General features: G+C 42.7%; 1 protein-coding gene across 3 annotated transcripts in view; it reads left to right on the top strand.

The window, feature by feature from the left end:
• The window catches only part of LOC311524425 (netrin-4-like), a 66,241-nt gene extending 48,342 nt beyond the window's left edge, over window positions 1–17,899 (top strand). For 2 of the 3 annotated variants that reach the window (XM_084635506.1, XM_084635505.1), the window contains 5 exons: window positions 613–826; window positions 1,719–1,852; window positions 3,455–3,523; window positions 5,552–5,722; window positions 11,134–17,899. In XM_084635506.1, coding sequence (XP_084491632.1) covers window positions 613–826; window positions 1,719–1,852; window positions 3,455–3,523; window positions 5,552–5,722; window positions 11,134–11,270 — 725 coding nt within the window. In that variant the 3' untranslated portion in view covers window positions 11,271–17,899. Of the gene's footprint in view, window positions 1–612; window positions 827–1,718; window positions 1,853–3,454; window positions 3,524–5,551; window positions 5,723–9,872; window positions 9,990–11,133 lie in introns of those variants that run through there. The other variant, XM_084635507.1, reaches the window with a different exon arrangement.
• The last annotated feature ends 8,452 nt before the right edge of the window (window positions 17,900–26,351 follow it).

Below are 26,351 nucleotides of genomic sequence, written 5' to 3'. Positions count from 1 at the left end.
TCTTTGTGCGTACACAGAAGACTATGACTGATTTATATTATTTTATTGTATAGCCCCACACGGGGCAAATCCTTCCAACCCACAGCCTACAGCCACATACCATCCAAAAGGCAAGTTCACAGATGGGCATAATGGGAAGCCCACTCTGGCGACGTATGCACCTTGGGGCCCCAGACATGGTAGCCCAGTCAGGTGTTTTATAAATTCACTTGCCTGCCCCTCCCACCTACTTGCAGAGTGAGTCCACACCAGTAACACAGGCTACTGCATATCAGTATAACACTCTTTATTTGAGATTGGTGCAGGGGGAAGGATTTGGGCCACAGGAAATGGTGCTGGCACATGAATCGGTCTCAGGTGAGCATTTAGCAGTTCGGGTTTTATTTTGAATCCATTGTTATGCTGAATGAGACAACACCCCACCAATGCTTAAAAATTACATTTCCATTTTGAACCAAGGCTGCCTGAGAATACAATGCTTCTCAGTGCTGATGTAAGAAGACTGGCTGTTGGGAATGAGTGGGACCCATGGAGGTTATCAGCCTTGCAGAAACATCACCTAAATTGCTGACCCTTGGGATATCATCTCAATCACTTCTTATGTCTTGTTAGCTTGCTCCTGTCAACCTATGGGATCGGCCAATGCAACCTTCAGCAGAAGCTGGCGGTGCCACCCAAAGACGGGGTTCTGTTACTGCAAGCCAGGCGTGGCAGGCCCGAACTGTGACAGATGCCTTATGGGATACTGGGGCCTTGGAGAAAATGGCTGTCATCCTTGTGACTGTGCCAGAGACTGCGACCCCCACACTGGAAACTGTTTCAATGGGTAAACAAGGCCTCTTTTATGGGGAGATAATCCTTTGGCTCACTTTTGGGCCTTTAATATGAAACTCTGATTAACACTTGGAATCCTGCACAGATGGCATAAATTCAAGGAAGTGGGGGGAGGTAATAGGGGAAACAAGACAGTTCTCTGCATCCACCTGAATTTGAGTGGATTGCAGCACTGGGTCATTCAGATGCCATTTGACTGCTTCCATGTAAGTACATCCATAATACTCTTTAAAGGCAGTTCTGAAGCAAAGGTCTTTTCTAGTTATGATAGGTAACTCCATGACCCTGCTTGTGTCCATGAAACTACTGTTTGCTTTAGAAAAAGTAAATGAAAGCATCTGAAGAGCTTGCTGTGCTCTGTGGCCTAGGTGAAACAAGTTGGAGAGTCTCACTCCAATTCCTAGTGTGCAAATGTTCTCATCACATAAAACACAGACACACACGTGACTAATTGGTGACAGACTCAGCAAAGGCCAAGCCTGAATGGCCCACAGAGACTGAAGTACTCTTCCATCCATAGTGGTAGTCCTTTTAGATCACTGGTGGTGTGAGGAAGCCTGCACAGATGCTTCCAGTGCTCGTCATTTTCGACAGATAACTGCAGGAATTCAGTCCCAAGGACCATTAGTGAAGTGTTTCACAGTGTGAGTCAGTGAAGTTGAAGTATAAGCCCAGATATTGTAGTCTCTCTATAGGGCAGTGAGGTACGGTTTTGCTCTTATTTGCATTCAAGACTAGATGTGTGATTAAGTTTGCTCATCATGGCCTCTGAGGCCATGTTCCTTTCTGGCCCTGAATGCTGCTGCCATGTGGTAGTAGCTTCCTCCCTGCTAAACATCAGAAATCCTAACATGAGATTTTTCTTCTATGTTTATCTCCTCCAGTTATGAAAATGAGCCATTTTTCAACATCCCCATGGGTGGGCGAATCCCTGACCTCCTACAAATGCCGGCCAATGAAAGCGATGAGTGGAAATGGAATGATCATGAGCAGGGATTTTCTGCATTGAGACATCCAGGTATGTTTAGCGTTATAAAATCCATCGCTCAGTGTTTATTAAATAAATAAATAATTCTTATAGAGTGCTAGAAATAGGCACGGCTTTTGAACAAATGCATATATTTATTTTATTTATGATTTGTTTCTTCACATTTCTAAAATGAAGGTGTCCATCTAGTGTTCTGGGTGTCTATCCCATAAATTAAAAATCACAACATAAACAAAGGACTGCCTATAAAATATAAGTCTTCCCTCCTCTTTAACTGCTTGAGTGAAGAGAGTAAAAAGATAGCTAAGATAGGTTCTCTGTCCCAGAGAGTTTACAGTCTAACACAAGACAATACACAGGACAGCAGCTCAGGAGAGGGTGAAGGAAGGGAAGAACGAGGCTGCTGCATCAGCCTGCTCTGCAGCCCTACGGCACCCTTCAGAAACTTAAAGCCACAATATAGCTGGCCCACATATAGCTGTCCAGTCTGATCCTTTGCATCTTTGTAGGACTATTCCCTGCACCATTTCCTCTCATATCCTATCAAAACTGCTCCTGCATATTGGAGATGTAAAAGAATAATGGTGGCATCATAAGTTATTCAAATGTGGAGGCAAATGTGAGCATCCCATGAATGGGTCTGAGACTTCTTTGCCCCCAGCTCTGATTATTTGTCAGGACACTCCAGGATGAGTTCAAGGAGAGATCTGAACTGTGCTGGTTATTTGTATTTTCCAGTGCAGGTTGAACTATCCAACTCTGGCTTTGCAGTCAAGAAATGAAAAAGTCATAATTTAAATCAAATCTCAGTGAAAAATACGCTTCCCATTTGTATTATTCATTGATTTACATAGTGCCCTTTGGAATCTTTCAATTGCTTTGTAGTACTACAGATGCTATATGTAGAAGGATCATTTGATCCATGGCTGAAGTGCAGCCACCTGTGGGATGGAATGTAGGTGCTTTTAAGAACACCTTATGGCCACACTAAGCAACAATTCAGGACAGGCAGTAAAGAAGTATATTGTATTCAGCTAAAGTAAGAGGGAAATTAGTCCAACACAATATAGTGGAACCTTTAATGCCTAAAAGTGGTCAAAACCTCAGTTTTACATAGCATATTACAGACAGCACCAGTTAGTTCATCGCTGGTTCTATACTGACTCAGAGGAAAACGTGCCTCCTGTTGAATCCCCAACATGTCCTGAAGCACCAGGGATTTTCCTTAGAGGACTTCCATCTAAGTACTGATAAAGTTTAATATTGCTTATCATATGACATCTAACAACAGCATTATTTATATTACATTATTCACACCTGGATCTGATTCTGATTTATCTGTTGTTAGCATCAGTTTATGAACTCTGTAATGGACCCGATGCAGACCGCTTTTTACTTCACAATGCGGACCAGATTTCAGAACCATTTTTGTATTGTTTAACAAGAACCAGCTTTGCAAATAACTGAGCTCACTCTGAAATCTTCTTTAACCATCTGTGTTTATTCAGATAATTGGAGCAATTTTTATACATAGATGTGTGTGTGTATATGAATGAACATCATTTGCTTTGCTTTTCTCTTTCATGTTCTGGCCCTTCTTCAACCCCTTGTGGTCTCCGGTTCCTACACTAGAAAAGTGTGTGTGCAAAGAGAAAGAGCTCGGAAGTGTCACTGATTTCTGCCAGATGAAATACGCATATGGTAAGTGGCTGATGTGCCTTCATGGTATGATCATTCCACTGTTTTCTTAGCTGGTACCTGTGAAATCATAGATCGGTTTCCTTCCTCCTTTTTTGTCTAGTGATACCTCCCAGTCCTGGGAAGAGCTGATCAGAGGACAGCATACTTCCTGTAATGATGATTTCTTCAATGCCAAGCAAATCAACATGGCCTTCTTGAACTCAGGCACATGCTTACACCTATATGTGTATGTGCTGTAGACCAGCAGACCATGTCAGGACTCCTTTTTTCCTCTGGTGCTCCTCTTCTGTCTGCACAGCACCTCCCTCCCATTTAGCAATAGAGGAAGGGCAGGGTGGTCAGGATTCCCTGACACCTGCCTGCTACTCCCATCACCCTGAGGTTCAGAACCCATTCTATAGGTCTTGCAGTAGGATTGCCACCCTTTTGCAGTTTGCCCTGTAGGATAAACTTGCTGTGTCTGTTTCTCAATACCTTATTTATCACCCTGGCAAATAAGCAATTATGTCTTGTCATCACTCTGTGAAGGGTCATGGCCACCAAAAGTCACCACATTTTGACTCAACATAATCACATCGTGATCAAACAAAGCCTATTTGTGGGATTAGCCTGTTGAAAGTTGGATGATCTTGCAAAATCAGGAGGAGTGGCAACCCTGTTAGGTCACAAATCAAAGTAGCTTTTTCCAGCTTATCATTATCATCTTAGAATTCTAGTCATGTGGCATTCCTGCACTCCAGTAGGAAATTTCCTGCCCTACAGCGTGAATTCCATTGCTTAACACTGAATTATTGTACAGCGGGCAGGAGGAATTTTAAAGGCTCAGGACTGTAGCTATGTAAATCTATTGCAAGCCTTCCAATGTCCAAACAAAAATCTGCCCAGGCTCTGAGTCAGTTTGCTTAAGATCATACTGTTGGCTGCTGGACTTTCTTTGTTTTTTATGGCATTCCTATTATCACGGGTTCCACTCACCACAGTGGCGCCTTCTGCTGGCCACCCTGGGGATTAGCTCTGCCAGTTGGTGCACCCTCTTCCGGAGGTACCTCTCCTGTCATCGTCTCTGCCTGCAGATCTGCATCACTCCAGGAACCAGAGAGTCCACTTCATGACTCGGCCCTTCGACTGGGTCACCATCAGTGTTTCCCCCTTCTGGGATGTATCAAAGTTCAATATTTAGGCCACTTCCCCAGTGGCTGATGGGGGGAAACCCAGGCCCTCCCACTACTCCTGGTCCTGACCCAGGGACCCTGAAGATAGCAACCTCCTGCTGTGACTCTTTAACTTCTCCCAATGCTGCTACATTTCCCTAGGCCACTTCCTCACAGCCCCAACACCTTCTTCGCCCTCACCTCAGGGCATTCAGTCCCAGCAGCCAGCCAGGAGCTCCCTCTTGCTCCCCCGGTCCCTGCCAGCAGCTGCTCTGTCCAAGGTGCTACAGTTCCCTCAGCCTGCTAGGGACACAGTCCTCACTCCTTGAGCTCCCAGCAGCCATTAACTTATTCTACCTTGCAGATTCTCTTATATGGCCTTGTTGGGCCTGGATTGATTGTTCCCTGAAGCTTTTCTCTGATTGGCTGCACCCCAAACAGCCACTCTAGGCTGCTTGGAGGACTCACCTCCATTGCTCCACTCTGGGGCAGGGCATGCTAGGACCATGAAGCCTCCACTAACCCCTTCCACTCCTGTGTGGGGTGGACACCCCATCACACTATACATACCCTAGAGGTTTCCTATGACTTTTGAGCTGTTGGCAGCAACCCATTGGAGATGAGCTGATAAAATTGGGAAGGGATTAGTTAACTGTCTAAATTGAAAAAATCCAGCATTCCTTCCCCAGATTCATTTAAATGGGTGCTGTGATTGAACCAGAATGCTCATATGTCCCTGACCAAGAGTCCCTGACATGATTGTTTGTGCCTCATCCAACAGTCCCTAACATTCTACCCTCTAGCCATATAAGGAAAATACCACTGCTTACTTTGAAATGAATTACTGGTTTGTGCCCATGTGTGTATTTTCTGGCAGTGATAAAAGCAAGAATCCTATCAGCTCATGACAAAGGAACCCATGCGGAAGTTGTAGTGAAGGTGAAGAAGGTCCTGAAATCAGGCAAAGTGAAAATTGCCCGGAGTAACAGAAGTATCTATCCGGAGTCCTGGACCAACAGGGGATGTACATGTCCCATTCTCAATCCTGGTAAGTATTAAATGCTTATGGCGTGGATTCTGTGGGGAAAAGACTATGTCAGTTGTTAAGGTATTAATGTTCCCAATTCTTATGTCACTTTCACTAGTGTAAATCAGCTATTGAAGCTAATGAAATTGTATTGGTATGGCACCTATGTGAGAACTACACTAGTTGACCATGCTGCTGGAATAATCCATTGAGGAAAAGCTGGTCCGGGTAACATAAAGCAAATGAACAGATTAACAGAGTAAAGCTGGTACGCTTATTGGAGTATTAAAGAGAGAAACATAACTGAGAAATCCTTTATTCAAATAGTTAGGGCTGAACTATGCCTCCCTGAGGTGGGTTTGCTACAGGGGAGTGGGCACAGAGACCCATTCTCCCTTCACTGCCCAAGCATCTGCACAGTGACCAGGCATAATCTGTTTCCCAGAGCTGGGGAGTGCAGGGCTGGGGGGCAGTTAGTCCTGCCAGCAGCTCTAGCAGGTTCAAACTGGTTCAGTGATGCCTTTCTGAGTTTGAAGACAGCCTGAAACAATAGCTGTGAGGTGTGAACTGCCCCAGACATCTTAATGTATTGTTACTTTGAAACTTAAAGCTCACAATTTGCAGCATGTGGGAAACTCAAAATATGGGGCTAACATACAATAAATGAATTTAATGCCACAATAAATGAGACAGGGGCTTCGGTGCTGATTGGATTATTCACCTTTAGATTTAATTCAGTAAAAACATCCCTTTTAAACATTTATCTGTAGCCACCGCAGAATTCCCACAACAGTGCCATAGAATCTAGGGCAAAACTGCCGTTGCATACATGCCTTGCATCATATACAGTATGCATAGAGAAAAGGAAATGCAATCTCAGTGTTAACCATAATGCAATCCTAGAATGTAAATAAATCCAGATCTCACATTTCAGTTCATTACTACATTAGATTTACGCTTCTGAATATACAGGTTTGAAAGAAAAAGAGAGAGAGTTAGAGAGGGAGGCATTGTCTAGTGGTTTACGCACAGACTTTTGGTCCAGGAATTCCTTGAATCCCATCTCACAATGACTCCCTCTGTGGGCACGAGAAACCCTCTGCCACAATTGCTTCATGTGTCAAGTGGAGCTAATGTTTATCAGAACTTATCTACTTCACAGAGGACTTGGAGGATTAATTAGTTAGGGCACAAGTGGGAGCCTTGCTGTGCACCTGCACAGGGGAGGGGCTTGTATGAACTAGTGACAACACCAGAACGAGCAGCTATTCCCCCTCCCCCTCAGGTAGGTAGAGGGAGTAGAGCCAGTAGAGGTAGGGAGGGAGTAGAGCCACTCCATACCTCTGAATACCACACCCAAGATGGCACAGAAGGGGAAGTAACTTGTGCCAGCAAAAGGGCTGGTGCATATTACTTCCCTGCAGGACAAGGGGGAAATAGGAACCAAATGATGTCTTGGAGGCACAAGAGCAGCACTGCACAGCTTAAAAATTGAAAAGCACATCGGCGCTGATTTTTATTTTTCCCAGTGGGTGCGCTACCCCTACTCTGCCCAGAGGCCCTGCCCCCACTCCACCCCTTCCCCCAAGACCCGGCCCTCGCTGCCTCTTCCCGCCCCTGAGCACCCCCGGAGTCAGTGCCTATGCCAGAAAGCAATATTATTAGTAGCTGAATGGATGGATTTTTCAGCAGAGCCCTCACTACTGCCTTCTTTCCCATCAAGCAATTTAGTGGACTGGAGACAGAAATATTTGTATTGCCCCAGCTGAAATCCCATGTGGATAATTATGGGGAGATGAGCTAGAGAGCCCACGTAAGTGCCTTTAACTGTGCTAACTGGAGTCTGGAAATGTCTTTTGGACCCTGCTTTCTTTTTTTCATCCAAGTAGGCAGCAAAGGGCTTGATCCCGAGAGGTGATGAGCACCCACAGCTCCCATTCACTTCAGCAAAGGCTGCAGGTGCTCAGCACCACTTAGGATCAGGCCCTGAATGAGACAGGTAACTTGGGGTTTTTTTGGATGAGCTAAACAGTGTCTCCAAGGATCATGTTTCACTACTGTGCCTTACACCATGGAGAGTGGGGACTTATCCACATTCTAAAACAAAAACTTGTTAGATAAGTTACCCTACATTTTTTCCTCTGAACAGATTAAACACACTTTCATGCTGAGTGAAAGAATTCCTTGTATTTGGTCTGAAATCCAAGGCTTACCCTGAGCTCTAAGGCAAATTCTCATCTGAAATCAGCTACATACAAAAGAGCCAATTGTTCTGGGATTGGCTGAGTCCAATCAAATCCAGTGTGAATTCTTCCAATCAGTCCAAAATGATTTGTGCCCTCTCAAAAATGATTTGGGTCTTGCATTATCTGTACCACCAGGTGAGGAATTGGGTTTGAATTTGCAGGGATGCACTATATGGTCTCTGAGAGCTGTACTTCAGCAATGTAACTCAAACTTGGTCAAATACATTTTACTGACTGTGGTGCAAATGATTAAGGTATTCTCTTACACTTCCTGTCCTAAACTCTTTTATGGTATAGCTGTGGACCATTAAACAGCTGCAGGGCTCCCTGCTCAGCAGTGGGAGCTGTAGGTCAGGGTTGGTGAAGATGTGTTTAATATAGGGTTAGACTGTGTTCGACCCTTCACAGAAGCTCAAGGAGGGGAGAGGGCATAAGGAGTCCAGCCCCCTTGTTTCTCTTTAGCTGTTAGGAGTATGGGGCCCCTGAAACACTATTGTACAGTTCTGATGCTAGCCAGTGTACCTGCAGTGATGCACCTGCACACTAGCCAGTTCTTCACAATAAGTTTGTAAACTAGATTTTCATCACAAAATTATGCACTAGATTCACACGTGGTGTAAATGAGCATAATTCCATTGACTTCAGGTTTCTATGCCGATTTCTACCCACTGAGAATTTCACTGTACATGCTCACTCATGTTGAGATTCCCTGCTTTTATTCGGCTCATGATTTTTACACACCCCTTTTCCCTTACTTCTGCATGCATATTAGCTTTTCATTCCCATCACTTTACTTCCAGCAAGGAGGGAGCGGGGTGGCGGTGGGAGGGGTAAAGGGTAAGCAGCAGCCACCAATGCCAGTCCAAACTGCCACTGTCGTCAGCAGGGCTTTCTGCTGTGCAGGGTGATCTGGCTTCCTGCCCAACCGTCTCTGCAGCATTGTGTTGTATGTTCTTCCCTGGCTGATGACAGGAAGTCCATATTTAATCTCACAGCCTTTAGAGTTTAATCATAAAACTTTACTTATGGAGCTACCAATGGATTTGCTGTATGGATACTAAAGAAAGACCTTCTGCTTTCCATATTAGTAACTCCCGGCAGAATAAACTATTGAGCTGCCCTCTGCTTTGCACATGAACGAGCATTTCTTTAAAAAAAGCATAGGAAACCTCAGGATTTTTAAAGGCCGAAGAAGTATAATTTGGGGGTAAATACTGCCCTCTCTCTCCCCTTCCAGGGCTGTGGAGTGCTCTGTCTGCAGTGAAATTGGTGTGCTTCCACTGTGCAAGGGGTTGCAGAGCAGGATTTGGGGGAAGGGAGGAGTGAGCCAAGGCCAGTGACTCCCATCACTATCAGCCTCAGTCCTTCTTAGGGAGCGGGGTTGCAACAGCAGCCTCTACTGAAATTGCAGGGCTGCTGAGTAGGGAACATAGGGAATGTATAATCCCTCAGAATCCCCTTTCATCACTACACATACTTGGGGGTATCAGGGGATTCGGCCCTGTGTTTTTAATAAACTTTATAGTATAATAGTGGGGTTTGTCCGCTTGAGTAATAAATCATTAGCAGTATCTGTGTCTTGCTAATGAACTGATCACAGTTGGGTGTCTCACCTCTGTGGTTATGCCTCTAATCCTATGGGGATGTGGTGGTTACATTTCCTGGAGTTGCCTGAGCTGCTGTTAAAGATCCTTATTGTGTCAGGAGAATGTGCATTGTTGTACGAGAAGAATACCGAGCTGGCAGTTGTCATGTCAAACAGCCATTTCAGCTAATCTGTGTGGCGCACACAGATTAATCTAGCCCTTTAGACTGCTCACCAGCCAATCGGAACACTGTCTCAGCTCAGGCGCTTTAATAATTGTGTTTATTTTGTTCCTCACCAGAAAACACTGACTGACAATGTGGTCTTTCTGTTGCTGCAGGTTTCAGCTATGATGGGGGAGGGAAGGCAAGATCTGTACCTTCCCCCACCCCCCTTGCCTATCATCCAGAAGTTTTGTTCCACACATTGAACCCGAAGTAATAAAACTTTGGATATTAACAGGTTGGATATAGAAAGGCTGCCAATCCCCCCCGCCCTCTCCCGCAGATGGATGTCCAAGCTTCATTTCAATTAAAAATCAAGCAATCACATACACATGACATAAATACACAAGCAACCAGATTCCATACAACAGCCATATGCAATAAGGCACAAACAAAAAAGAGAAACTGACACAGCAGACAAATGGATACATAATAACAGACGCGCACACACACCAGGCGTATGGATAGGAATGCACACACGTTGCTGAAAATAAGACAGTGTAAATTGCGAGCCAAAATCTAGCCATCCTTTTCAGTTGGCGGATGTTTCTTTGTTGTGTTTTAATGACTAGGGAATTTGCACCTTCCACTTGTGTTTTGTGCTATTAAACCAACAAAATCAAGATAACTTCAGAGGGACACAGCTCCCTTCATAACATGCCCCAAGGTGCTTTAGCTGTTACAAGGGCCTCTGAACAGTAAGGGAATTTTACATATCATACCCGATACAATACACAGCAAAAAAACACCTCTGTGTTTAATGCAAAACATCGTGATTTTCCGTGGTGCCTCAGTCTGGCCTTTCCTTGAAGGTGTACAATTTTGTATGAACTAGCACATTTTCTGTACATTAGCAGTTGCGTGTGCAGATGATAATCTAACAGGGATGCTTTAGAATTCTCACATTCAAAACCAGCCCACACCTGGCAAGACCTGATTCTGCTGTCACTTGTACCTGTGCAAACAAGGAGTAGTTCCACTGAAACCTATGGAGTTAAATTGGTGTAAAAACCAAATCAAACCCCAAACGCCACAACAACAAAAAACCAGTGACAGGGAGATCAGAATCAAGCCCAATCGCTTGCTGGTGTGGGTGTTAAGATTTTGAAAGGTCTTAAACCCCTTGGAACAACTAAGGTTTGTGTGTGAAGGTTCTAATATGTGCACACACATGTTAGAATGTATTGCTGGTGTACAGAGGAATTAGTGCAAAGAAAATGTATGCACATAGAAATGTATGCGCACAACCTGGAATATTCATTTTAAAAAAAAAGGTTGAAGCTAGCTAAGGTGCAAGATCCTGATTCCCCGGGGAGTGGAGATATTAAGTAGGTACTCCTCTGTTTTATTTATTTAAGTAATTATTTTTTTAACCAGGAACAGACTACCTGATAGCAGGCCAGGAGGACTCAAGGACCAGCAAACTCCTCGTGAATATGAACAGTCTGGTGAAACCCTGGAAGGCATATTTGGGAAAACAAGTAGCAGACATTCTTCGAACTGGGTGCAAATAATTTCTTCTTCAGAAGTTAAAGTCATAAACTTTATATTTTAATAACACTGTGGTGAAAGGTATAGCTAGTTCATATATTACCATGCAACACCTTCCTAGCTAAGGGAACAAAAGTGGACTTACCCTCCTTTCCCTCATTATGTGTTTAAACCAGGAATCCTTGGACATAACTTTTCTTCCATAATTACACACTGTCTTATATGAAATTAACACATCACATCACATGTAGGTTACAAATCACAGTTCTTAGCTTGAAGCCATTTTCACAGCTCCCAGAGATTCACTCTCAGAGGAGAAGCAGAAGCTATGGTTTATGTGTTTCCACTCTTCAGGAATGAATCTGGTATCGATACTTATAAACCGCTTGCATAGTGCAGTCATTACTCTGGTGTCATTTCTTTATTTAAGTGGCCATTAATGGGCAAAAAAATTTCAGCTTTGCAGGTGGCAAAATATTGAACAGTCAGCATGTCAGATGACACTTGATTTGTTTGAAAAGAGCTGAGTTATTTTTATTTACCAAGCAAACTGCAGTTAGCTCAGTATAAGACACGTTGCTTTCTCGAGTGAAAATATCACATTGCTGCACAGAGACTAACGCTGGAACTTTATCTGGTGAGGGCCTCTATAGATGGGAGTTGTCAAAGTCAATGCCTAATGTGAAAGCACTTCTGGTTCAGTGTGGAATCCTGGCACCGCACTCATCTATTCTATCAAAGGTCTCCTCGTTCTTTGCTATTTGTACTGTCACACAACAGGTTTCAGAATGACTGCTGCTAAAAAGCCTTGAGCCAGTACAGTAGTGTCAAGCTGCAGCTCCAGACCCATAGGAGAAGGTGATGGAAGCTGGCCCAGATCTGAGTTTGTGAAGCTACAGTAGATAGAGGTGTGAACGGGCAGCAGGCTGTGCCAATTTGAGGATTAAGCAAGGTGTTGATGTCTTATAGGGCAGCTACCTTGTTATTTTGATCAATGCCCTTGAGGCCATGCTCATTATTTAATTTTCGCTACCGTTTTCAGTCTGCTGTTACTCTTGCCCCCTTTGTGTGTTGTACTGTAATAGTCAAGTGATGTTACCTTTCAGTTGTGCTTGAAGTTTGTTTAGCGTGAGAAGCAGGGGTGGTAGCATCTCCACTCTAAGTAAAGTCCTGCTGTTCTGCAGAAGGAGTCCCCAGTAGATTTATTTTAGTCTGCTCCACAGTTAGTAAGAAGCCAGTCCATGGAAATGTGAGTTCCTCAGAGTACCATGGGGAGGGGGAAGGGAACAATCTCCTCCTGGTCTCTGCCCAAGTGACAGGAAACTCATGACCAAACTGAGAGGGTAAAGGAGTATGTTCCTTTGATAAGTGAAGCATCAATCAGAACTTTGTTCAAAGATATGATTTTTTTTTTGGTTTGTTCATATATGCAGCTTTTGCACATCTTTGTCTATGCTTACAGGAAGAGGAGATGGGGTTTGATCTGCATGCCACTCAGTCACTGTGACATGAAGGAATCTAGGGGACAGCCCAATAGCCATGAAAAGAAAGTGGTGGGTCTGGGTTATGAAGCATCTGATGAGAAAGAGATAAGTTATCGGCACATTCAACTAATGCAGTTGGGTGACAAGAATCTGAAGACCGGGGATCCTGGAATGCCAGAGCTACTTTTTTATTTCCATTGTTTGTTACCCCTCCTTTTATGTAGGGCCTGATGCACATCAGAACAGCAAAAGGACACATTTCAGATCATTTGTAAAGAGAAGACCAGCAGAAATTTCTTGGAATATTCTTCCAGCTTAAGTGAAATTCTGGATGGGCATCACCTTGAAGTGACGCAGTGTGTGTTTACATAAACAACCTTTCCCTCCTCCCTTCACCCAGTCCCCTCAATCTATGGATGCATTATATATTGTCTCAGGCCAACATGACCTCATCCTATGTTTGGCTGTGAATTCAAAGGAGGTTCAGTCAGTTAGCTAGCTGGACTGATGAAATATTCCTAAACCCATTATTGCTCCTACAATGGCCCTGTTAAAAGCAACTTTCCATTTTGTGCCTGAAGTTTTGTAAATGCAAGTGCAATCAATATCACTTAGATGTCAAACTGTTTGGTTGCAAATAACATTGAGGATACCTTCAAATTTGCAGGCACAAAATGGGGAGCTGAATAGAAGCTCCTTTCAAAATCAGGTCCATACAGTATATTGCCTCACGCACAAGTGGATCTAACTGCCCTTGGATAATGTCACTTAACTATAGGCTTGTTCCAGTTTTAAAGCTATGCTGTGGGAAAGGAAGCTCCACATAGTTATTTCGGTAGTTAGTTGTTTTAGATTTCTGTGCTTTTAAGTAAATATACACAGTACCTTGGGGATTCCTTTATTTGTATTTAGTTCAATTTTCAAAGGAGCCCAGGCCACTCAGTTCCCATAGAAATGAAGTGGGACATCGGAGCCCAATTTCCTTAGGCACCTTTGCAGATCCCAGCCTAGAAGTATGTCCTGTTCACATTGAAACTAGCATAGAACGTCATCCCCACTTCATAGTTAACTAGAAGTATTCATGGGACACATTATGATATGGATGGAGGTTCCCATCTGAGCGTATACATTGACCCCACTTCCTCCCCAAAATTTGTTTTCTCCTAAGGAGCACAAATGCTGTGTTTTCTTTTTCCTATCATGGCAGGAAGAAAAAAGTCTATTATCCATTTGTTGCTACCTAAAGCAGTAACCAAGAATTTGGCATCTCTGATTAGGCATTTAATTAATGTAATAAAACACTATGCACCACTAAAGTGGCTTTATTTAAAATGTCAGCCCATTAAGTTGAGTAGCAATCAAGTGATATTGTTTTCATTCCTGTGTCCAGAATGAGACTGACTACAAGGATTAGCTAGTCATCTTCTTTTAAAGACCATTAAAAATAATGATGTGTTTAGATGACTTTACAGTCCATTCTCAAAGGGCCTATTAGGAAGAGTTTCAATAAAGTAAAGCCTAGGGTGAGAGAATGTGTTTGAGGGCATTTAACAAATGCATTTATATTTACCACTGTGTGTGCTTTTTATCTGCTGAAGGTCATATTCTGTTCTCATTTACCCAAGTGCTATCCCATTGAGCTAAATGGCATTGCAGAGGGTGTAAATCACAGGACTAGAAGGTTCCCCCCCACAGCTATTTTAATTTCCAGGGGTGAAACTTACCCTTTTTGTGGGAACCCGAGAAGGGAACCCCTTGCAGCGACCTTTTCAGGTTATGGGCTGGGATAGTGACCAGTGCCTTTGTTCTTTTCAGCGTGCAGGCTGCTGAATCCACATAGTCCAGTCAAGCCCTTCCTCTGATCTACCACCAATACGCTCCTCCATGCCAGTTTATTTGGCATCAGTAGGAGCCCACTATGCAGCATCCACTCAGTCTGCCTGCCTACTCCATGTAGGGCTACTACAGGAAGTGGGGAATCACCAGCTCAGAGGGCCTTGTACTAGCCTTTCAAGGGGATATGAATTCCACGCTTACAGAGTTTCTATGTGCCTAATCTTATATGTAAGGGAGGAGGTTATGTGAACCCCATTACAAAGCTACACTCACCATTAGGGTGCCTCCTCCTGGCTGTTCAGGTGATTAGCTCCATCCACATCTGATGACCTATTGTTTGCTCTCATTGTGGCCCCTCCCACCCTCTGGGACTCAGCATGCTCCCTCTCCATAACTTGGCCCTTGGACCAGGTCACTATACATGTTTCCCCTTCCAGAATACCAAAGTCTCTCCAGATCAATTGTCCAGTTGCCTTTCCAAGCCATCCTCTAATTCAAGACTATGCCACTTTCTTGAATGGGGGGGGGGGAAGGGGGTTATGGGACCCCAGCCTGCCTATTACTCCAGATTCCAGCATAGGGACTCTGTTCAGCAACCATGGTCCACTTACCCCCAGACCTCAATGCTATTTCCCTGCTCTTCTTCCTACTTTTCTCCCCTAGCTCTACCCCCCTCACCCCAGGTTACCAGTAGAGCTCCCTCTGCTATTTCACCCTTTTCAGTTTCTTGCCAATTTATATTCCAAACACACTTTCCTCCTCCTAGGGAGTGACTGTAGACTACTTCTCCTACAACCCCTTCTGTTTTCAGCTTGCTGGTTTTGTATGAGACCAGCCTACACCTGCTCAGCTGAAATTCATCTTCTATTAGGGCTTGCCTGGCCAGCCTAATTCTCTGCCAGGCACAGTTTACTGGGTTAATTAGCCCCTTCCCAGCTATCTTAACCCTTCCAGGTGATGTGTGGAATGAATACTCCATCACAAGCTTATACATACAGCTTTGCAATGTACCTTAACACCAACTTTCAACTAGGTGATTCCCGACCATATTCATCCATTTGTACCAGACTGTGGTGGCTTTGTGGTATATGCAAATGCCCACTGCAAACCAGAGTGGGACCAATACATTTACGTCACTAATGGTCAAGCTACTATGTTCTTGAATCTATTGCAGCCATTTCTTATAACCAGGGATCTGTCTCATCATGAAAAATATTCATTAATGTCATTCCCAAGTGTTCTATCAATATTAGATGGGAGATTTGAAACAAAGGTACTTTTATAATCTCTATCACTTGCCTTGGGGTCCATTGTAATAAAAACAATCAGGCTAACAATTTTTTTTTTGCATTCAGATACATTCTCCATTGTGTAGCCAAACATTTCCAAAAGTGAATCAGCTGACATACAATAATGTGAGAGGAGTGGGGAACAACTGAGGGCAAATGTGAAAAAATATGCATAGGTTTTTTTTCCCCTTCCTCTCTTTCATCCTATTTGATGGTGGCTGGAGAGCTGAGTCTACTTCCTATTCTACAATCTCCATTACTTAGAAATACTACACATTCCATTTTGACTGTCAGGCTAACTGCTGTCTGATGGCTTCTGCTTTGCAGTCATTCAGGGTAAGCAGATACCCCACCAGCGTGTGACACTGGTGAGCCTACAGGTTGAAGGTACAGAAGCCAGTTATGGTCAGCCTAAGAGCAAGTTGACTTTGCTATTATTCCCAGCTGTTCATGAGATCTCTGGTTAACTAACCCAAGAAGAAAGTCAAAGAATGGGGAACAAAACTGAAAATTATGCAGAACTATAGTGTCCAGCCAAACAATAGTACCAGCATGCTCTGCAGTGCTATAAAGCATGTAGCCTGCCTGAAAATAAACGTCCAAAGTACAAATGAACTCCACAGATTTGAGTGAGAACAGAGTTCACTATTTGCAATGGAATTAAGACTGTATAAAGGGCTGGTTATCTTGGGTATGGGGGAAAAAAATAAACCTTCATATACTGTGATGGCTCAGAAGAAGATTATTGTGAGACAACGTGACACTATCAATACTTCCCAGAAGTAGTTGCTATGTATTTCCTGTGACCAGAACAAACAAGGCCCTACAGAACTAACAAGAGGATCTGCCAAAGAAGATGCACCTATTGAAATGGGAAAAGAAATCTGTTGGTCTTGTCCAGGGGTTGCTGAATACAGCTCTCCAGTACTTTCTACCAGATTGTCCGATCATCAGCTTTGCCAAAAAGCAGCAAAGACAGGGCAGCTGTGTTACATTCTGATGCACCCCAAACACCAGGAAATCAAATCAAGACACACAGGTAGGTGGTCAATCAAAAACATGTAATAACCCTAAACCAGTTAAGTCAGCAACAGTCCAAATGGCAGGTATGTAGCAGAAGGCTCAGCGTAACTGCACACGCCCAAAACTGTGTGTACATACACACATGTGCACACCCACCCACACACAGAAGAACAGGAAATGGAACACTGAATTCAGGGAGCGGGAACCAGGAAACAAACAGAAACAAGGAGCAGGAAGCAATAAGCAGGAAGTCAACACAGACCAGTCATCAGCATCAATACTGAAAATGGTCATACAAACAATCCAACCCAAACCATAATAGACAGGTTGCCCTATCGCTAGCTGTTATCACATGTCAAGAAATAGCAAAGACAGCTGGTAGGCCCTGCCTAATGATGAAATAATAGCGTTTACCCCCAAGAAAAGTATGGAAAGCACTGGAGGAGTTAAACTGGGGCAGGGAAGGTAATAGGCTGAAAGCAGCCGCATATGTGGAGAGGAGGCAGCAGCACCATTAGGACAGTTTCAAGTCAGAGCAACTATCTGTGAGAGTTGTGCAGCTCATGTATCAAATAAAATGTGGCCACATCTATCCTAGTCTTGGTAGGGAACTTTAAAGGATCAAAATAGTTCACTAGGTAGTTCTTTGTGAGTGCTGAGCTCAATATGCAAGGTTGCTATGTTGTATTTAATCATGCTTCTGCATCTCTTGCTCTTGTACACTGGTACAGCAAGCAGATAGGAGGAAGGAGGCAGAAGGAAGGCAAACAGACCTACATACAATATTGTATTACTTTGGCAAGAGTGGCTCATTCTTCTAACGGCTATACAGAGCAAGGTTTCTCTGTCGTGTTCTCCATTTGTGTATCTCAGATTGTTTCAGTGCTGCCTGATGTAAGCTTTCCTTGAATTTATCTAATTCACATGGTGTTCTCTCCAGGGTTCCTCAAACCTGGAAAAGTGATTGTGTTATTTGTAACGTGTTGTGCACATTTTCTGTTTTGTACTTAAACTTTGATTAAAAATACTGATAGAAATGTATATGGATCTTGAGTTTGGGTTTTTATGTTTTAAACTATGTGATTTTCAAGCCAAATTACACTAGTTCTGTTGAAGTTAATAAACCTGAAACATTCCAGACATCAAACTCTTGGTTCAATAGTCTTGCACAGAGTAAAAGAAACAGGAGGAAAGAATTTAGTTAAGGAAATTGTACCAATTTTCCTAGCAAGCTAATTCTCACTATTTAAAAACTAATATGTATATTTTGTGTGTATGATAAACACACAAAAGAAAGTGTCAAAAATAGATGCTGATGACTTGTATCAACAGCATATTAATTCAGAATTTCAGCCCAGGTCCTTCAAAACCTTATATGGGTATTTAACTTTAGTAATATGAGTAGCACTTAGGAGCATAACATTACACATGTATAAATGCTTGCAAGTTTGGGACCTTAAAGCTCATCACTACATTCCAAAGTCACTCCCTAGAGCCTAATTATTGCCCACACCAGGCATCAGGCACAACAAAATACAAGTTCAAGGTGGGTGGAGAAGCCTTGACTCTGGTCTGCCCAAAACTTATGTAGGCTTAAAACTACTACTTTTTTGGGGTTCATAATTACTTTTGCTTTTAATACACAAAAATAAATGCATCACAGAGACTTGGCAGTGTGACTTTGGCATTGATTTTGTGCTAGCTCTTCGGGACATATTATGAGTTCAGGATCCTTGCAGGTCTTCCTACTGAGATGTTTGCACCTCCATTCTCAGCAGGCCTTACTCTGCATGCAGATGATTAACACAACGAACAACACTGAGGCTTCAATCCATGTCTTATTGACATGATATAACATAATATGTCAATAAGAAGGTGACCTTTTGAACTGTGGGGCAATATTCATTGCTGGCATAAACTGCAGGGGATTTATTACAATAAAATCAATTCTGCCTAGACAGGTGTAACTCCCATTGAAGCTAATGGTAGCTGATTTACCAAGGCAGAATTTAGCAATGGGAATTTGTGCCTATGTATCTGAAAGTAGTACTATATGTAGTGTAGTTGTAGCCAGGTTGGTCCCAGGATATTAGAGAAACAAGGGGGGTGAGGTAATATCTTTTATTGGACCAATTTCTGTTGGTCAGAGACACAAGCTTTCGAGCTCTGTGTGGCTTGAAAGCTTGTCTCTCTATCACCAACAGAAGTGGTTGCAATAGTACTGTAAAGTATATACTCCCTTAAGTACAGTACAGTATATACCCCTTTAACTAAAGTAGTTCCATGTGTCACAGCTCTACAAGTACATGACTCTCAGTTTGTTAACTGAATTTAAATTACAGGAACAATGTGGTGCATAACAACACAAACAGCTTCAGTATCTATAAAACAAGTGGCTCAGTACTCAGTCTCTGAACACTGCTGAATTTCAGGGAAGCTCAGATCTGGGTCTGTGCTTTCTGGCTCAAACCCATATCTAATTAATGCATTTGTAATGACTTTTTTAAAAGAGAGCAATGATCATAGGCATTAAGGACTTTTCCATATTTAACTGAGGAGATACAATGCCTGTTTATTATTGTAGCTGGCATGGCTACAAAAGTTATGTCATGGAGCTGCTTCAGGATGTAAACTGGTCACTTGGATGTTTGTTCTTGTTCCTCCTTCCACGTACACTAGTAAACAAGTGGGTAAGTGTATTATGAGTGGGGGTTTTTCCTGCAAAGTATCAGGTTTTTGTAACTTCCGGAGATAAGACACCAAACCCGCTGGACCAATAATCTGATTTGGTATAGCAAATCCTACTCCCACTTTCCCCCTTCACCTCACTGCTATGGGATCCGAGCTAATCGTCAATGAGCAATCACTACAAATCTTCCAATGCTCTTTGTGTTGGCTGCCATGGAGCCTTCATGAGCTGTCTGCTCACTGATATATTGACGCTAATCTGTAACACGCTTTTCTTTTTTTGTGCATTTACTCTTGTTTTAGAGACTGCCTCTCCTTTTGGTCTCTTTATGTTCGGCCTCTGAGTGCGGTTTATGCTAAGGATACGGAATTCGAGCCGGGAGAGAGAGAAAAATAAAAATAAAGGCCAACGATCCTAGCAGAAAATAAAGTTAATAAGAGAAAGGAGAAGCTGACAGTTCACTATTAGGAAGCCTCTGTCACACATTAACCCTTGACACCAGTGGTGGAAAACTGCCAACTCCAAAGTCTATTTTCCTTGAATTGCAAAAGTGTTTTTTTTTTAAAGCAACAACACTGCACTCACCCCAACAAGTAGGACAAAAGGCCCATTATTAATTATTTCAATTAAATCAGCAAATGACAGGAAATAAAGCAACATTCCAAGCATTTTAATGCGCTACGCAGGCTCCTCCAGTGGATCAAAACATATGAAAAAAATTGCTCTGGCTTAAACCGTTGGTGGCGGCGGGTACAAAGCCAATTGCAGCCTTTTACTGATACTATTAACATGTTAATAGCAGCCTGAGCTTTTAAAAGTTCATGAGTAAAAATAACCATGCATTGCAGTTGCTTACTTTCTACTGTTCAAAACCAGGCACGTGTTAAATTGGTGAGCCTCTCTTTCCCAACCCCATCCCCACTTTGCTGTTCTAAGAAAGAAGGGCTACTGAGCAGGGGCTGGCATGGGTCGATGACCTAGTGCCTCCCTCCCGTCTGTGGAAACTGGACTTTTGGTGTTTGATCGGTACATCTGACCGGACACTGCCAGGTGCCCTTTTTGACCAGACTTTCTGGTTGAAAATCTAACACCTGGCAACCCTAATGGGGGCAGGCGACAAAAGCCCACAGATAAGTCCAGAACATGGAAACGTGGGTGAAGAGTCAGAATCTGGGGAGAATGTGGGTAATCATAGCAGGGACAAAGGAGACAAGAGGGAATATAGAGGGGAAATTTAATGAACATTTTAGATAGCTGTACACTAATGCAAGAAGTATGGGAAATAAATGGGAAGAATTAGAAATACTAGTGAATAATCACAATTACAATACAATTGGCATCACAGAGACATCTTAGGATAATTCACATGATTCGAATACTGGTATAAAAGGTTTTTGCTTGCTCAGGAAGAACGGACAGGGAAAAAAGGGAAGAGGTATTATGTTGTATATCAAAGATATATGCACTTGCACTGAGGTTGAGATAGAAGTGGGAGGTAGACCTGTTGAAAGTCTCTGGGGTAATAAACAAGGATGATGTCACGGTAGGGGTTTAGTATAGGCCGCCTACATAGGAAGAAGAGGTGGATGAGCCTTTTTAAAAAAAAACAAAAACCAACTAACAAAATCATCCAAAGCACAGGATTTGGCGGTGATGGAGGACTTCAACTCTCCAGATATCTATTGGGAAAATAATACAGCAAGGCACAGATTATTCAACAAGTTCTTGGAATGCATTGGAGATCACCTTTTAATGCAAAAGGTTGAGAAAGCAACTGTGGGAGGCTGTTCTAGATTGGATTCTGACAAATAGAGGTGAACTTGTTGAGAATTTGAACACGGAAGGCAGCTTGAGTAAAAGTGATCATGAAATGGTAGAGTTCAGGATTCTAAGGAATGGTAGGAGGGAAAACAACAGATTAAAGACAATGGACTTCAAGAAGGCAGACTTTAGCAAACTCAGAGAACTGGTAGGAAAGATCCTTTGGGAAGAAAGTTGAGGGGGAAAAAAAAACAACTTCAGAAGAGTTGGCAGTTTTTTTTTAAAAGAGACATTATTAAGGGGACAAAAGCAACCTATCCTAATGCGTAGGAAAGATCGGAAGTATGGTAAGAGACCGCCCTAGTTTAACCAGGAGATCTTCAATGACTTGAAACTCAAAAAAAAGTCATACAAAAAGTGGAAACTAGGTCAAATTAGAATTATGAATATAAAAAAATAACACTAGCATCTAGGGACAAAATTAGAAAGGCCAAGACACAAAACAAGATTAAACAAGCTAGGGACATAAAGGGTAACAAGAAAACATTTTACAAAGACATTAGAAGCAAGAGGAAGACCAAGAACAGGGTAGTCCCATTACTCAATGAGGAAGGAAAGACAATTACAGAAAACGCAACAATCAGCAAAGTATTAAATGCCTTTTTTGTTTCGGTTTTCACCAAAAAAGTTAGCAGTGATTGGATGATGAACATAGAGAACATCAAGGTAAGTAGAGTAGGATCTGAGGCTAAAACAGGGAAAGAACAAGTTAAGAATTAATTAGACAAGTTAGATGTCTTCACCTTGGAAGGGCCTGATTAAATACATGCTAGAATAATTAGGGCACTGGCTGAAGAGGTCTCTGAGCCATTTGCCATTATCTTAGAGAACTGATGGAGAATGGAGAGATCGCAGAAGACTGGAAAAGGGAAACTATAATACCTATCTATAAAAAGGAGAATAAGGACAAGCCAGGGAATTATAGACCAGTCATCTTAACTTCAGTGCCCGGAAAGATAATGGAGCAAATAATCAATCAATTTGTAAGCACTTAAAAATAATGTGATAAGCAACAGTCAATGTCAAAACACAGGGTAGCAAGCCTTGTGGATAAGGAGAAAGCCATATATTTGATATATCTAGGCTTTTGATACTGTCTTCATTCCTTGCGAACACCACTCTTGTTCTAGCTAATCTGTTGTAAAGATGCAAAGTGTGTTAGATATTTTAAAAAGGAATACCTATTTACAGCGTTATAAAAAAGATATGATTAAATAAACCTCAAAAGTCCCATTGTAACCCCCAAGGAGCTTACTTGGTTCCTGGCTGTCTGTGCTTGTAACTCAGGGAGAGGCATACTGTCCCTGGGAGGAAGGGGTGCCAAGGGCAGACTAGGCAGTCTGCTAGGCAACCAAGAGGGAGAGAGGAGAGAGACTATTTGGGGCGCCCACTGGGTAGGGGGAGGATAGCAGGGTGCCTGTATAGCCACGAGTATGCCTGTTAAGAGGAGGAGCAGCGACTGAGTAAAAGGAGGGAGGTAGAGTCAAATGACTGAGGAAAAAAAAGCCTGGTAAGAAGAGCTAGCTTGATCAATAGGAAGCGAGATACCCTACCGTGGGAGCACTGGAGAGGGGAGAAGCCATTTTGGAGGAGTCGGGAGCCAGCCACTGCAAAAGCAGGATTTGCTATGTGGTGAGAGGTCCTGAGTCCCAGGCCTGCATGCAGGGGGCCCAAGAACTGGCCTCGGGATACCTGGCAGCAAGTCTTAAGCTTGGTCCTTTCCCCATTCAAGGTGACTCCCCAATGCATACAATTTTGTTGGGAAAACTCCCTACCCAGCCAGGTGAGTTAGCCCTCCAGCACCCTAGATCCACTCAGTTACTATGTAGCAAATACTGCTCTTGCTGCTAGTTTGGGGTGCCCACTTGCTGTGAGTGTATGTGAGCACTATGGTAGGAGGTTGGAGTTCAGATTTTAGTAGAGCAACTACATTCCTTTGCGGTGACGGGAAATCTTAGGAACAGAAACAGCTCGATTCCTGCATGAAGAAGATGCCTACCAACTAGTTGCTGAGGAGTCGAGAATGATTCATCTCTGAACCGGAGGATCATTTGTGGAGTTGTGAGTATACCATCTTTTAGTCAGTCAGGGAAACTGACTAAGCAGGGGACTATCAAACAGTTTCCCTGACTAAGCGGGGTACTATCAGTCAGGGAAATTCTTTGATAGTCCCCCTGCATTGTGTCCTCAAGCTAGGGGGCAAAGGTTTGGGGATTTTATTATCTGCGGCCTACTAAACTTGGGGAGGGACTTACCATCTTATACCCATGTGAGAGTTTTGTGGACTGTACTGAACCAAGTCAGCCAAGTTGCTTTGCTGCTACAGATGATCTTGTTCTCACAGGTCATCAAGGGCCCCCGCAAAGTACACGGAGCAATGGGACACTAAATTTTACTCTTGTTCTGAGGTCATGTGACTGGGGAAATTCATCAGTATTATCATGACACTGGTGACTCAGAGTAGTGTTTTACCCTGTCATATTTATTTTATGTTTAATAGAATTACTCTGTTGAATATATTGCATGTGTTTGGGTTACTTCTTGGGAGCATCCAACTATCTGGAAGTAAGGGGGGGGTTAGCCTGTGGTTAGAATTTTCCTGCCAAGCTGCCCTGGTGATCTTGCTAATGAGGCGTGATGGGGGTGGAGGCACCGCCAAATATATTCATAGGGGAAGAAAAAAGGGAAGTTACACCCTGCTGAGATGAAGGCAGAACCCTGACCTCTCAATCAAAACCTGTAAGGAGACTGGCGTTAAAAGGAGGTAACTGGGTGGAGAGGGATGTTACCTACTATTAAACAAACAAAAAGTCCTTCAAAGACTTTTTGACCTAGGTTTTGTCTGGTTAAGACTGCATAAAACGGATGCAATTGTTGGCAACCCTTTAACAGACAATTCATTCCAAACATTTAGGTGTATTGTTGTCTCTCAAAAAGATTTTTTTTTTAAATAAAAGGTTAATTAAATCAGTAATTGTTTATTATATTTAAAAAGAATTGTTCAGGAAAGACACTAGGGTCACGTCTAAAGCGCTTAGCATTGCTAGTGTAGTCACGGCAGAGCACTGGGAGAGAACTCTCCCAGCGATCTAAAAAACCCATCTCTGCAAGGGGTACTGCAACCAGCGCTGGGGCACTGTCTACACTGGCACGTTACAGCGCTGAAACCTGCTGAGCTCAGGGGGGTGTTTTTTCATACCCCTGAGCAAGAAAGCTGCAGCGCTGTAAAGTGCCAGTGTAGACAAGGCCTAAGGAAATGGGTCATACCTAAAACCCTAAGTCAGATGTCAGCAGTCCAGGTACACAACCATAAATCTTTATTCATGTGTAGGTTAGGTCAGCAACTTCACTTTGTCTTCTTTACTGTCTGACTCATAAGCTCTTTATTAACAAATTAAAGATAAATGTGATGCAATAAATTTACATAGAACTTGTCCACAATTCCTTTAGGCCTCTGCAAAACAAGCTCAGGAATATCCCAGATCAGACACTGAAGATCTGCCACTTTAAAAAAAATAAGGTACGTTTGTGGCAGAGATCCAGTACATATTGTTAAAAGTAGTAAACAAAAGAAATTGAAAAAGCAGCAATATTTGCCACATGCAGGTCTATATTCTATCTCCAGCAACTAATAAAAGTGACCCCTTGTCTACAATTTCACCAGCCTGCCATATAATGTTGAGAAGCATTTTATCATCTGTTACTTCTTAAAATAGCCTTGACTGATTATAGGTTTAAATTGGAGCGTGCATGTATAAAAGAGAAACAGCACCAACAAAAGGTAGTAGTGGTGAAGGTGTAGTATGATGGAGTTGTACCAGCCTTGCACAAATACCCATGTTAACATATAAAGTAAAGGAAAGGTTATAGCAACGATCTGTAGCCCACTAACACTCAGCTGTTTCTTTTATCTGTCCCTCTCTCCTCATAAGAGCAGCCATACTAGCTCAGACCAAAGGTCCGTCTAGCCCAGTATCCTGTCTTCCAATAGTGACCCAATTCCAGGTGCTTCAGAGGCAATGGACAGAACAGATAACCATCAAGTGGTAATCATCCATTTAAAACTAGGAAGTTTCCTTCCTATCCTGAGTAGGCAGGCTCTTCATACAATTTTTCTAATATTTCTAAGGACATGGATATTAATCAGAAGAGAGAACTCTTCTGGAGACTGATTCTAGTTGCAATTACCAGTGACAACAAGACTACGGGTAAGTCAGCTAGCCTCTCTGTGCCTCAATTGTTTCAGCTGTAAAATAGTAATATTTAAGCATCTGCTCTGTTAGTGAGCCCCCATACTTCTTCTGTAAGTGCAAAATACATTATATGACTAATGGATTTTAAATCCCAAAAGCAAGGGTTTTTTACACTGTTTTACTACTGTTAACACAGCAGAGTACTGTGCCCACATACCATGACGAGGAAAGCAGTGCAAGAACCTACACAGAATGAACTGCATACTATATTTTGGCTTGTGCATCACTCTCCACTAAATAAGCCTTTAGCAGACTTTTAGGTCTCAAGTGCAGTTTGTAGAGCTGGCAGTTAGAAGTGGTCAAAAAAAGAAAATTTTGGAAATTGAGCAGAATTGATCTGCAAGTCACTGAAAAATAAAAGTGTAATTATTCCATTTTTAGAGCCACTTTTCAAAGTGTAATTGCATTTTAAGGGACAGCATGAAGAATGAGTGGTGGCTCAATTATTTTAGCCACTAACTTCTAGATTTCTGGTTAAGAAAGAAACTTCTATTGAGTTCTCTTTAAAAGGTAAACCATCATCGCCTGCAATTCCAGAATTCCCTTTTATGAAATACTCAGGAGCTTTTAAAAGTGGTTGGCTATCTACACATCTTGTGTACATATAGACACTTTTGTAATTTTTACTTAGATTGTTTGATGCAGGGACCATCCTTTTCTTCTGTTTAATACAACACCTAGCACAATGGGGTGCTGGTTCATGACTGGG

The sequence above is a fragment of the Lepidochelys olivacea genome (genome assembly GCF_965140295.1).
Source record: "Lepidochelys olivacea isolate rLepOli2 genome assembly, chromosome: 7".
Classification (NCBI taxonomy): domain Eukaryota; kingdom Metazoa; phylum Chordata; order Testudines; family Cheloniidae; genus Lepidochelys; species Lepidochelys olivacea.
This window is presented reverse-complemented; position numbering and strand designations above follow the sequence as displayed.